This window comes from Mobula birostris, chromosome 8 (genome assembly GCF_030028105.1).
Source record: "Mobula birostris isolate sMobBir1 chromosome 8, sMobBir1.hap1, whole genome shotgun sequence".
NCBI classification, from domain to species: Eukaryota; Metazoa; Chordata; class Chondrichthyes; order Myliobatiformes; family Myliobatidae; genus Mobula; species Mobula birostris.
Window position 1 is genome coordinate 62,715,122 of NC_092377.1, and position 14,886 is coordinate 62,730,007.

The window sequence follows — 14,886 nt, forward strand, 5'->3', positions numbered from 1 at the left end:
AACCATAAAGTCAACAAATGGCAGAATACTCAGCCAACCACAATATGTAGCTTGTGCCCATAGGATGTCATGGTCACTTCAAATGACCAAGACAGGCATGTCTGCAGGAAGAATCTTCAGCAACAACAGTTTAAACTCCAGTTTGTGGAGCTTGGGCAGCAGTTCCAGTCACTGTGAGACAGCAATGAGGCTGAGAAACTTATAGATTTGGTGACCCTGCAGGTAAAGAAATTTTGTGCAGTGGGAAGGAAGCTGTTCCTGAATAGTTGAGTTTGGGTCTTCAGGCTCCTGTATCTCTTCCCTGATGGCAGTAACAGGAAAAGGGCATGTCCAACATAATGAGGGTCCTTAATAATAGAATTCTCCGAGTTTTCTCCATTTTGGACACTAGTGAAAGGGAATGCAGCCAGAGCTGGGAACATGCCAGCACAACTGCTTCAAATGCATAGGAGAAGAGCAGGGTGAGTGGGAAAGCAATAGTGACAAGGGTCTCAATATAGATGGAGGCAAACAGGCATTACTATGGTCATCGATAAGACTCAAGGATGGAATGTGGCCTCACCGATTCTAAAGTCAAGGATATCACCAAACAGCTACACAGCTTTCTGAAGAGGGAAAGCGAAAGACTGTGGTCATGATCCTCTTCAGAACTAATTGTGTTGGTAGAAAGAAAGATGAATGCCTGCAGCCAGGGTCCAGAGAGCTTGAAAAGAGGGTAAAAAAAAACAGGCTCGACAGCTGTCTGACCCACCATGGGTGCCGCATGTTGCTGAGTAGCAAGTGGGAGAAAGTGCCTGCATGGCCAGAGATATGGCCATCTGTATGCAAAGATTACAGATTCCTTAGAAATTACAATAGTATCTCTGTGAAATGGGCCATTTACAAGTCTGATGGGATACAGCTCAACAAGAATCAATATCTTTGTAGTGGAGAGAGTTGTACATGCTGTTAGTGATGGGAGAGTGGTGGAAAGCTAAGTGTAGAAACAGAAAGGAGATAGGGTAAGCTTAAAATAGATGATAGGGGCTCTGGTGCTAGTGTATTTAGGAAGGCAAAGTGAAAGATAGGCAATAGTAAAGGGCAGCGACAGTGCAATGATACTCAGAATCCGTCAGGATGGAGTATTGCATAATGTATGAAAAGGGGAGTTTATCTACTTTGTAAAGGGGAGTTTATCTACTTTGTAAAGTAGGATGTACATGCAAATTATTTTTTGAAATAAAGGAGAAGACAAAATGTTTTAGTTCCAAGTTATCTGAGGGTCTTGTATATGGAACACAAAAAAAAGTTAGCATACATGCACAATAAGTAATTAGGAATATTAATAGAATATTTGCCATTAATGGATGAGTTTGGAACAGAAAAACAGGGATACTTTGACACTACTTTATATGGAACTACTGAGACAATAAGTGAAGTACTGCATAGTTCTGGTCTCCATATTTAAGGAAGCATCTGTTTGCATTGGAGACAGGGAAGAAAATCCACTGAATTGATTCCTGTATGAAACACCAAGCAGATGGGGCCTATCCACGTCAAAAAATGAGAGGTAGCCTTATTGAAACATGATATTTTGAAACATTTGACAAGATGGAAGTGAGAGAATACTTCCTCTAACTAGGGATATTTTAAACTAAGGAACATATTTTCAAAATGAAGGACTGCTGAATTCAGACAGTGATATTTACATACTTAAGAGTTGTGAGTATTTGAATTTTGGAGAATTGCAGAGGGAACCATGGAATATATCTGAAATGTAGGGAGCCAAGAAAAGTGGTTATAAAAGAGCAGTTTAACAATACCACCATGTTCGGCCAAACCTGACTACCAATCTTGTTTTTCCACTAAATTTTCTTGGATTTTAAAGTGCATACCTCTGTATCTGAGAGGCGCTGTTGTCCACGCTTTGCCCTGTTCATCATTTGCTCATCCATTTCAATGTCACTGCCACCACTATGATGAGTGTCACTGTTGTCACTACTCTGTGGACTAGCTGCAGGCGATCCTGTAAAATTTTCGTATGTTGTTAAAATGAATTAAAATCAATTAACAAACACTTTGAATTATCTTACTGCTTACTAACATTATATTCCCTCTTACTTTCCATCTTTTTTATTGATTTAAAAGACATTATATTCCCTCTTATTTTGCTTTTAGCCAATGGCTCCTTCATACATGTTAAATCAGCAACTGAAAAATGATACAGAAAATGTTTTGAGATAATCTGCAGTTCTTTCAGCTAACAGAAAAAATACAAGTTACAAAATATACTTTCTATATATAAAATGCACATAATTATGTCTTCTGATACTTAGAAGCTAGCCTAAAATTCACAAGATGCCCAAGCAGATATCATTATTTATCACAGTATCACACCAATACCTTATGTACCAGGGGCAATAAAGGTTAGATCATTTGCTCCATCCTTTGAAGTTGTTCTTATTTCAGAATGGTACTCTGGCTACAAATTGCCTAATCACATCAGCATATTTTGTCTTCTGTAATGGGACAATTGTGGTTCTTAAAAGGGCAGTAGGCAATGCATGATGGGAGGTAAGAATTTACATCTCATCGGGGACAAAACAGGGATCTTGGGGTGAAAATGAATTTGCAGACAGAATCAAAAGAAACAATAAAAAATGGAACTTCAAGCTTGGGTGTGAAGGGAGAGGAGGGGAGAAAGCAGTGGAGGTAAATGCCATAATAGTAGACTCCTCTTCTAGTTTTCAAAGTGCCAGATAGGGCAACAAAATTAACTCCATGGGTTTCACTGCATACAAGGAAAAAAATCTGCAGAAGCTGGGTTTCATTGCATTATTTGAGTACCTTAGAGTAGTCTAATATTAAATATTAGATGTGCTGTGGATAATGAAGGAGGCAACAGGGTTATTAAAATCCATATTTTTGAAGTTCTTTATTTTCCCTGTAATTTTCCATTATGCCTTTTCAGCAGGTTCTTTTGTTTTGTCAATGTAGGAAGGAACCATAAACTAGATTAATTTTGCTCATCAGAATAATAGATACAGAAAATGTTAGAAAGACCTGGTTAGTTAGAAAGATCAAGAAGCAACTATGGAGGGGAAAAAAAGCAACATTAACATTTCAGTCAAAGATCCTTTCTGAGAACTGGGAAAGAGTTTCATTTACTTTATTCAGCTCCTGAAATAGTAAGTGCAGAAAGAGAAGAGATTGCATTTCTATTTCAGAACTCCAGCATCTGTAGTGATTTTTAAAAAAATTTTATTTAAACAATGTAAAAGACTAAAAGTAGACATGAAAAAATATATATTTCAAGTTTTTCATTTTTCCAAAAGGATCAATAAGCTGCATGAACTTACACCTTTTATAACTTTTTCTTGAACAAGAATGAACATTTTGATAATGTGATTATTACTTTTTCATTTAGTTTTCTATGTTACAAGTAACCCAAAAGCACCTAAAATAAATAGCAACACTTCGTGGTTTGCTGCGTTTGTTCATGGGCAAGTGCATTTTCTCTTTCTATCTTCCTTTCTCATTTTTCTTAGTTAATTTATATTGATCTAAATTAAAACTGAACAGTCTGAGAACCTTTATTCCGCAATGACTATGTTTCATTCTGATTAAAAAGTAAAAGGCCCCCATGTATCGAAACGTGACACCTGAATTCTGAATTGGAATTTTGAGAAATCATTTCGGAACAAATTAAGTGTATTCTAAAAAAACACTATCTTCCTTCATAAGAATGTTAACTTTCCTGGAGTTAACAATATTAGTGTCCGATGTTCTGATTTATTTTGGATCTTTAAGGTAGCCTATGAGGTTTTTTTTGTTAAAAGCATGTCCAAAGTCTATTTATTGTGATTATGTTCGCAAACTATTGACTGAAGTGTTGCCAGTGTGAGAAATAAACCAGTCCAACCAAGCCATCATTTCTTCCAAGTTGCTTAACTTTAAAATATTTTTCTTAGTGCCATTTTGCCAGACGACTATGAGATTTTCTTGGTCTGCATGAGTTACTGTCAGTATTTAATTGAGAATTTAAGGAATGAAGCATGTAATTTTCTGACTTATTTAAAAGGGCCAAGGGAAAGGAAATTACATCAGCATTCAGTCAATAGCACATGTTTTGAAGCAGCTAACAATGCAAATGATAAACAGCTCCTCACTTGAAGAACCAATAAACTTCTGTCGTGGCTGACAAGGGAAGTAATAGACAGTATAAAAATGAAAGAGAAGAAGGAAGTAATAGACAGTATAAAAATGAAAGAGAAGAAGTATAACATAGCAAAGACGAGTGGGAAGCTGGAGGATTGGGAAACTTTTAAAGAGCAACAGAAGGTAACTAAAAACGCAATACGCGGAGAAAAAATGAGGTACGAAGGTAAACTAGCCAAGAATATAAAGGACGATAGTAAAAGCTTCTTCAGGTATGTGAAAAGGAAAAAAATACTTAATACCAAAATTGGGCCCTTGAAGACAGAAACGGGTGAATTTATTATGGAGAACAAGGAAATGGCAGAAGAGTTGAACAGGTACTTTGGATCTGTCTTCACTAGGGAAGACACAAACAATCTCCCAGAGATAATAGTGGCCAAAGGACCTAGGGTAATGGATGAACTGAAGGAAATTTATATTAGGCAGGAAATGATGTTGGATAGACTGTTGGGTCTGAAGGCTGATAAGTCCCCGGGACCTGATGGTCTGCATCCCAGGATACTTAAGGAGGTGGCTTTAGAAATCGTGGACGCATTGGTAATCATTTTCCAATGTTCTATAGATTCAGGATCAGTTCCTGTGGATTGGAGGGTGGCTAATATTGTCCCTCTCTTCAAGAAGGGAGGAAGAGAGAAAACAGGGAATTATAGACTGGTTAGCCTGACGTCGGTGGTGGGAAAGATGCTGGAGTCAATTATAAAAGATGAAATTACGACACATCTGAATAGCAGTAACAGGATCGGTCCGAGTCAGCATGGATTTACGAAGGGGAAATCGTGCTTGACTAACCTTCTGGAATTTTTTGAGGATGTAACTATGAAAATGGACAAGGGAGACCCAGTGGATGTAGTGTACCTGGACTTTCAGAAAGCCTTTGATAAAGTCCCACATAGGAGATTAGTGGGCAAAATTAGGGCACATGGTACTGGGGGCAGAGTACTGACATAGATTGAAAATTGGCTGGCTGACAGAAAACAACGAGTAGCGATTAACGGGTCCCTTTCGGAATAGCAGGCGGTGACCAGTGGGGTACGGCAGGGTTCAGTGCTGGGACCGCAGCTGTTTACAATATATATTAATGATTTAGATGAGGGAATTAAAAGTAACATTAGTAAATTTGCAGATGACACAAAGCTGGGTGGCAGTGTGAAATGTGAGGAGGATATTATGAGAATACAGGGTGACTTGGACAGGCTGAGTGAGTGGGCAGATGCAGTTTAATGTGGATAAATGTGAGGTTACCCACTTTGGTGGTAAGAACAGGAAGGCAGATTATTATCTAAATGGAGTTGAATTAGGAGAAGGGGAAGTACAACGAGATCTAGGTGTTCTTGTACATCAGTCACTGAAAGCAAGCATGCAAGTACAGCAGGCAGTGAAGAAAGCTAATGGCATGCTGGCCTTCATAACAAGGGGAGTTGAGTATAAGAGCAAAGAGGTCCATCTGCAGCTGTACAGGGCCCTGGTGAGACCACACCTGGAGTAGTGTGTGTAGTTTTGGTCTCCAAATTTGAGGAAGGACATTCTTGCTATTGAGGGAGTGCAGTGTAGGTTCACAAGGTTAATTCCCGGGATGGCGGGACTGTCATATGTTGAAAGATTGGAGCGACTGGGCTTGTATACTCTGGGAATTTAGAAGGTTGAGAGGGGATCTTACTGAAACATATAAGATTATTAAGGGATTGGACATGCTGGAGGCAAGAAGCATGTTCCCGCTGATGGGCGAGTCCAGAACCAGAGGCCACAGTTTAAGAATAAGGGGTAGGCTATCTAGAACGGAGTTGAGGAAAAACTTTTTCACCCAGAGAGTGGTGGATATATGGAATGCTCTGCCCCAGAAGGCTGTGGAGGCCAAGTCTCTGGAATGCTTTCAAGGAAGAGATGGATAGAGCTCTTAAAGATAACGGAATCAAAGATTATGGGGATGAGGCAGGAACTGGATACTGATTGTGGATGATCAGTCATGATCACAGTGAATGGCTGTGCTGGCTCGAAGGGCCGAATGGCCTACTCCTATTGTCTATTGTCTATTTAGCTCTTGGGACAAAGTACACAAAAGTCCAGAAAGGGAGACTGAAAATCTGGTTGAGTGGTGCCATAACAACCTCTCTCTTAACGTTAGCAAAACAAAGGATTGATCATCGATTACAGGAGGAAGAAGCCGGAGGTCCATGAGCTAATCCTCATTAGGGGAATAAAAGTGGAGAAGATCAGTAACTTTAAATTCCACAGAGATAATGTATTAGAGGATCTGTCCTGGACTTAAGTGTCATCACAAAGAAGGCACAACAGCACCTCTACTATCTAAGAAGTTTATGTAGATTTGGCACGTCATCTAAAACTTTCACAAGCTTCCCTAGACATACAGTGGAGAGTGTCCTTACTGGCTGCATCATGATCTGGTATGGAAGTTCAGGACTGAAAACGTCTTCAGAAAGTGGTGCACACATCCAGATCCATCACAGTTAAAGCTGTCCCCACCACTGTATACATTTACATGGAGCACTGCCACAAGAAAGCAGCATCCATCATCATCCCCAACATAAAGTCAATGTCCACTTCTCGCTACTAGCAAATGGGTATGAGGTACAGAAGCCTTAAGTCCCAGCACCACCAGGTTAAGAATAGTTATTACCTAACATCAATCAGGCTTCTGAACTAGCATAGATAACTTTAATCACCACTACTCTGAACTGATTCTATTATCTACAGACTCATTTTCAAGGTTTCTTTTTACAATTTCCTGTCTTCAGTATCATTTTCATTTGCACAGTTTGACTTCTTTTGCACATTGGTTGTTTGCCAGCCTTTGTTTATATATAGTTTTCATAAATTATATTGTATTTCTTTTCCTGTAAATGCCTGCAAGAAAATATATCTCAAGGTGGCTTATGGCAATATCTATGTACTTTAATAATAAATTTACTTTGAACTTCAATTAAACTCAGGGGAGTAAAACAATGTGAAAAAAGAGGAAAATATTGCTTCATCACAGTAGAGGACTGTTGTAAACACAAAATACTCTGCAGATGCTGGGGTCAAAGCAACACGCACAATACGCTGGAGGAACTCAGCAGGTCAGGCATACATGGCCTCTTCTACTGCCATGAGGCCAAACTCAGGTTGGAGGAGCAACACCTAATATTCTGTCTGGGTAGTCTCCAGCCCCTTGGCATGAAGACTGAGTTCTCCAATTTCCGGTAATTCCCTCCCTCTCCCTTCCCCCATCCCAATTTCACTCTGCCCCCTCCTCCAGCTGCCTATCACCTCCCTCATGATTCCGCCTCCTTCTACTACCCATTGTGTTTTCCCCTATTCCTTCTTCACCTTTCCTGCCTATCCCCTCCCTGCTTCCCCTCCCCCACCCCTTTATCTTTCCCCTTACTGGTTTTTCACCTGGCACCTACCAGCCTTCTCCTGCCCCCCTCCCCCCACCTTCTTTATAGGGCCCTTGCCCCCTCTCTCTTCAGTCCTGACGAAGGATCTCAGCCCGAAACGTTAACTGTCCGTTTCCACGGATGCTGCCCGACCTGCTGAGTTCCTCCAGTGTGTTGTGTGTGTTGCAGAGGACTGTTATAACTGTTTGCCATTAACACTGGGACGTGGTATTATATGTACCAAAATGAGGGGTTGAAAACCCTTTTGCAATGGTCACTCAAAATTGAAAAGTGATCTGACTAGAATCCCAAAAACTATATCACCACATTGGTGTACTACGCCTCTGAACCAATTAATTTAAACATAGAAATCTCTCCCAAGATTAGAATCATTCCCATTTATTGGTATAGTCCAGTTTAGGATCCTCATTTTGTTATTGCTCACAACATACAGCACCCAATGTGCAAAAAAAACATTGTATGTCATTGAAGTACAAAGGAAATTATGGGAAATTAGTAAAAATGGAATTGGAAACGTTAAAAAAATCATGAGAGGATAGCTTAAACAAATTGTGGTATGCTTTGAATTTATGTTTTGGTAAAAATGTTTCTGTCCTATCTTATAGCTTTAATTGGTATAAAATAATGTTTTATGAGCTTGTTACAGCAACTGTAATCAGTACTCACTTTAGTATTAACATTTTGTAATATGGCAAAAAGTGAAAAATAATACTAGCAGCAAAATATATGCTGAAGCAGGAATATGGTTGATGTCTACACACTGTAAAGATCATATAGCAACACTGTTATGAGCTGGAACAGTGACATCTGAAACAGACAGATAATCAGAAACAAAGCATTAATTACATCTTTAAGGAATGTACTAATGAAGGATGATTCTCAAAATAAGTGAATAAGCAATTAGAGTCCAATGAAGAAATTAAAGGCTTTGTTGGAGCAAGAATACTCGAGGCAGACTTTGAGACTAGTTTCATAAAATTCTTAGCTTGAGAAAGACAGGGGGACTTCCGGTAGCGCTCATGGAGTGAAGTCACGTTCTTGACTCGCTCCATTACCTCTGAGTTTTTCTTCTTATGATCAGCTATATTTTAATTAACCATTAAGGCATCGACTTTTATAATAATTTGAAACAAATTGGGCTCTTTGATAATCGGATGCGTTTAAGGTCTGCTATGTCTAAGAATGGAAAAAACGGGAAGGACGGCAAACCTCCGGTTAGACCGAAAGGTACCGATTTCCCTCCGACTGAACCACCGGTGACTTTGAAAGCTATATCGGAGCTAATTCAAAGGGAAATTTCAACCTCTATTACGGAGCTGATTCATGAGGAAATTTCAACTAGTTTCCAGAAAATTGCCGATTCAATTGAGAAGATACAAATATCTATCATGGAACATCAGTCGGCTATATCTGATCTTCAAAAATCCACGCAACAAAGTGAGCTCAAGATGGAGAAAATCGAAGAAACAATTAATGTAATGAAGAAGAAACTCGACTTTCTGACCTTTAAAAACTCTGACTTAGAATCCAGAATGCGACGGCAGAATCTTCGAATGATTGGGGTGCGTGAAGCTGTTGAATCTGATAACCCTATGAAGTATTTTTCTCAACTTTTAAAAGATGCATTTCCTACTGTATTTCCTAACCAACCACCGTTATTGGATCGTGTTCACAGAGTTCCATCATACTCGCTTAGGTCAGATAAACCTCGACACGTTTTCATTACTTTCAAGACAAGGAGAAACTGTTTCGTTTTGTTCGATCTAAAGGTTATATTGATTTTCTGGATCTTAAGTTCCGGTTCGTGGAGGATTTCAGTAAACCAATCCGGGATCAACGGGTTCGTTACAGATCTGTGATGTTGGAACTCTACAAGATGGATTTAAAACCAGCGCTGCTTTACCCTGCACGTCTAAGGATTCGTACGTTGGATGGAGCCCTCCGTTTTTTTGAATCTCCTTCGGATGCCCAGAGTTATCTCGATCAATTTTCACCTTCAACATCTTAATCGTAATTTTTTAACTATCTCCGTTGAGCGGAGGTTGAGAATTTGTCAGTCTTAGTTTTTTTGTGTCCTATATGGGCAGAAAAGTTTATTTTTGATTATTTAATATGGTTGCTAAACTTTCCTTTCAACTGCGTCATTGCTTTCTTTTTCCCAGGGGATTCTGGGTGGTTATTCTCTCACTGTCATTTTACATATTTCCTTTGTGGCCTTAAATTTTGTAGTTTTTTTAAATCAACTTTGTTTTGTAGGTTTTTGTAACTAGTTTATGTTAATAATCTCAATTTTTTTTTGTTTTGTTTTGTTTACTTATAGGGTCTGGGGTTTGATGCGTTTTTTTTATATTTTCTGGCTTTTACTCTGTTATATTAGGTGTTTGTTTTAATTGAGTTACCTTTTTTTTATTCTCTTACTGTTTTATAATTAGCTGATCTTTTTTTATATTTACACTTTTTTTAGGGAGCGTATACCGGAAGTCATGGGGGTAGTTTTAGTGCTTGCTTCTTTCGGGCTGGTCTGCGTTAGATTTAGCCTTGGGGTCATGGGGTGGGGGGTGGTGGGAGGGGCTTCACGTTTTAGTTTCTTTCTTCTTAGGCTACGTACATTATTGAAGTATTGGTTGCGTTCTTCTTCCCAGTATCTCTTATTTGTTCTGTTCCCTTTCCGGGTTTGTGGGTCGAGCCTATCGTCAATCCTCCTTGATGCGGGTTGACTTTAGGGTTTATGGAGTCTATTGGTTAATTTTGTCTTCTGGAATACTAATGGTCTTAATCATCCTATTAAAAGGAAAAAAGTTTTTAAAGTGTTTCGGAGACTTAAAGCACAAATTTTATTTTTACAAGAGACCCATGTGCGGAGGGGAGACAGACTACGTTTTTTTAAATTCTGGAAGGAACAACAGTTTCATTCGAACTCCAATGCTAAGATTCGAGGCGTCTCTATTTTTATAGACTCCTCAGTTACTTTTATACAACATGATATTATTTCTGATCCGAATGGTAGATTTCTACTGGTTAGTGGTCTACTATTTAATAAAAAGGTAGTTTTGGTTAATGTTTATGCTCCTAATATGGACTGTCCGGAATTTTATAAATCATTATTTAATCAATTCCCGAATTTGAATGAGTTTTCATTGATCTGGGGCGGAGATCTTAATACCTGTTTATCTCCAGCTTTGGACCATTCGGCTCCTCTACGGACTTTACCTAATAAATCTGCAACTTTGATTAATTCATTCCTCTCTGATTTGGGTCAACGGACATTTGGCGTTTTTTGCATCCTCAGGAAAAAGATTTTTCTTTTTTCTCACATGTTCACCATTCCTATTCAAGAATTGATTATTTCTTTATTGATTCTCATCTTATTTCTTCAGTGATTAAATGTGATTATGACTCTATAACCATTTCGGATCATGCTCCACTTAAGCTTTCTATTAAAATTCAGGCCAAAACACAAAATAATAGACAGTGGCGTTTTAATTCGTTGTTGCTTCAGGACTCGGACTTTGTTAATTTTATGAATGAACAGATTGATCTTTTTTTTACAATTAACTATACAGAGGATATTTCTGTGAACATTCTTTGGGATACTTTTAAAGCTTATATTCGTGGTCAGATTATCTCGTATTCTGCTGCTTTGAGGAAGAAACTGAAGCAGCAGGAGTTGGTAATCGTGGACAAGATTAAGGAAATTGATAAGAAATATGCTATGGTTCCTTCTGAGGAGTTATATAAACAAAGAACTGAACTTCAAATGGAACACAGTTTATTACTTTCGTCCTCGATTGTAAACCAATTAAAGAAAACAAGAAGTGAATTTTATGTACACAGTGACAAAATTGGTAAACTATTGGCTAATCAACTGAAGTCTAATTACGCTAAATCTCAAATTAATCAGATTTATAACCAAAATGACCGACTGATACTTGACCATGTGGGGATTAATCAAACTTTCTGTGATTTTTATTCTTCCTTATATCAATCAGAGTCTCCTCGAGATTCTAAATATATGAATGATTTTTTAGATAATCTAGACTTCCCTGAGATTTCACAGGATATGTCTTCTATGTTAGATACTTCCATTACCACGGATGAGATTAAGAATGTTATCTTCTCTATGAATTTGGGGAAAGCTCCTGGCCCTGATGGGTTTACCGTAGAATTTTATAAATGTTTTGCATCTTCATTAATCCCTTGGCTCGGTAGGGTTTTTGAGGCTTCATTAAAACTTGGTAAACTTCCTGAATCTTTCAATAGAGCGTCAATCTCTCTAATATTAAAGAAGGATAAAGATCCTGCTCAATGTGCATCTTATAGACCAATATCCTTATTAAATGTTGATTCTAAAGTTTTTTCTAAGTTATCAGCAAATAGATTAGAAAAAGTACTTCCTTTTATTATTTCGGAAGACCAAACGGGTTTTATTAAAGGTAGTTACTCTTTTTATAACATTCACACACTGTTAAATATTGTTTATACCCCCTCACAAAATGTTCCTGAGTGTGTTATCTCTTTAGATGCTGAGAAAGCTTTTGATAGAGTAGAATGGCCTTATTTATTTAAGGTGCTTGAAATGTTTAATTTTAGCTCGAAATTTATATCCTGGATTAAATTGTTATATCATTCTCCTGTGGCCTCGGTCCGTACTAACTCTTTAAGCTCACCTTTTTTCCCTCTTTTTCGAGGTACTCGACAAGGGTGTCCTCTTAGTCCTTTATTATTTGATATTGCCTTAGAACCTGTTGCAATTGCCATTCGAGAATCTCCAAATATTACTGGGATAACTCGGGGCTTTAAGTCCCATAAAATATCACTCTATGCTGATGACTTACTTTTATATATTTCTAATCCCCAAAAATCCATCCCTGCTGTTTTAGAGCTATTAGCACAATTTGGTCTTTTTTCAGGTTATAAATTAAATCTTAGTAAGAGTGAACTTTTCCCGATTAATAAACAATTTCCCTTATATCATAACTTTCCTTTTAAATTGATTAATAATTATTTTTCATATCTTGGGATTAAAATTACTTGTAAATACAAAGATTTATTTAAGATTAACTTTTTACCCTTAATTGATCATATTATTCAACTTTCATCTAAATGGTTTCCTTTATATTTATCTTTGATTGGTCGTATTAATGCAGTTAAGATGTTTTTTTTGCCAACATTTTTATATATATTTCAGGCATTACCAATTTTTGTTCCAAAATCCTTTTTTTGATAAAGTTGACTCCAAAATTTCTTCATTTATTTGGCAAAATAAAAACCCGAGACTGGGTAAAATATATTTACAGAAAGCTAAGAGAGATGGAGGCTTAGCATTACCTAATTTTAGATTTTATTATTGGGCAATTAATATTCGACATATGAAATTTTGGTTACTTGACCAGGATATACTATCCATTCCTAAATGGGTAGCATTGGAATTACAATCTGTTCAGGGCTATACACTTGGCTCTATTTTAGGTTCCTCTCTTCCTTTTGATCTGAAACGCCTTAAACAGGTGTCTAACCCGATAGTTAAATATACCTTACGTATTTGGTTTCAATTCAGAAAATTTTTTGATCTTAACCAATTTGGGCTAGCGATTCCTATTTTAGGTAACATATTTTTTCCTCCCTCTTTTACGGATCATGCTTTTCAAATTTGGAAGACTAAGGGTATTTCACGGTTTTTGAATTTATTTTTAGATGGTTCCCTTATGTCTTTTGAACAATTATCTAATAAATATAATTTATCAAGAATACATTTTTTTAGATATCTACAAGTTAGAAACTTCCTAAGTACCATACTTTCTTCCTTTCCAATGCTTCCTCCTACATATATTTTAGATACTATAATTAACCTTAATCCATGTCAGAAAGGTGCATTGGCTATGATTTATAATATTATTATGAAACTTAGGAAAGCTCTATTTGATAAGATTAGGTCAGATTGGGAACAAGAATTGGGATCTATTATTTCCGTGGATGACTGGGGGCAGATTTTACAATTAGTCAATACTTCCTCTATCTGTGCTAAACATTCCCTAATTCAATTTAAAGTTGTTCATAGAGCACATATGTCCAAAGATAAATTAGCTCGCTTTTATTCTCATATTAATCCTTTTTGTGATAGATGTCCGGGGCAGATAGCTTCTTTAACTCATATGTTTTGGTCTTGTCCTACTCTGGAAACTTTTTGGAGAGACATTTTTAATATTATTTCCAAGGTATTGAATATAGATATCTCTCCTCACCCTATTACTGCTATCTTTGGACTACCTAAAATTTCCAGTAATCTCTCTCCTTCAGCCCGTAGAATGATTGCATTTCTTACTTTAATGGCGAAAAGATGTATTTTACAACATTGGAAAGAGCTTAATGCTCCAACTACCTTTTTTTGGTTTTCTCAGACGATATTATGCTTGAATTTGGAGAAAATTAGAAGCAATCTTTATGACTCTTCATTTAAATTTGAACAGACCTGGAGATCTTTTATTCAATATTTTCATTTAATGTAATATATACCCTTCTTGTTTTTTTTACTGTTTTTAATGGAGGTCGGGATTGAGGACGTGATTTTAAGTTTTTTAACTCTGTTTGGTTTCAAGTTAGCCCATTGCTTTGCTTTGCTTTTAGTTAGTTGCACGGTGGGTTTTTTTTGGGGTTTTTTTTTTCCTTTTCTCTATTGATATATATAAAAATTAGTATACTGTTATGTTACCTTGGTATGTTATGTTTAAATTACATTGTTTGTATTTTTTTTTTGTATTAATATCTCCTGTCATTTTATTATATTCTAATAGTGTATTAGTGCCTATATGGCTTACCTTTTTGTATACTTATTTAATAAAAAGATTTAAAAAGAAAGAAAGAAAGAAAGACAGAACAGGGTAGCATTATTCAAGGAATCATATAACAGCATGAAGGGCTAATGATTTTACATTAGCCCTTTGTCGAAGTGGCTAATAAAGGATTCATGTAAAATTATTAAAATTTCATGCTTGTTATATATGTCTTTACTTTATCTATACCTTTCCAATTCCTTAATGACAGATCAATAACATCATGAAGCATCAACAGCAATTGGACACCAGCTCCAAAGGAGTGTACCTTTCCTATGCAACTATATCTCAGACTTAGACAATGCAAATTCAAAACTTGTTCAGTATCAGATGCCACCACAGCCATCATTCCACTTCATCACTATCCATGTGGAAGACTTACCAGTTAGACCCAGATTCTGTTAGAAGACTTCATAAATAAAAGAGTATAATCACAGTAGAGGTTCTCCAACTCACAATGT

General features: G+C 37.0%; 1 protein-coding gene across 10 annotated transcripts in view; it reads right to left on the reverse strand.

The window, feature by feature from the left end:
* The window catches only part of usp34 (ubiquitin specific peptidase 34), a 298,533-nt gene that overhangs the window by 191,695 nt on the left and 91,952 nt on the right, over positions 1-14,886 (reverse strand). For all 10 annotated transcript variants that reach the window (XM_072265297.1, XM_072265294.1, XM_072265289.1 and 7 more), the window contains exon 13: positions 1,875-2,005. In XM_072265297.1, the coding sequence (XP_072121398.1) occupies positions 1,875-2,005 (131 nt within the window). The remainder of the gene's footprint in view (positions 1-1,874; positions 2,006-14,886) is intronic.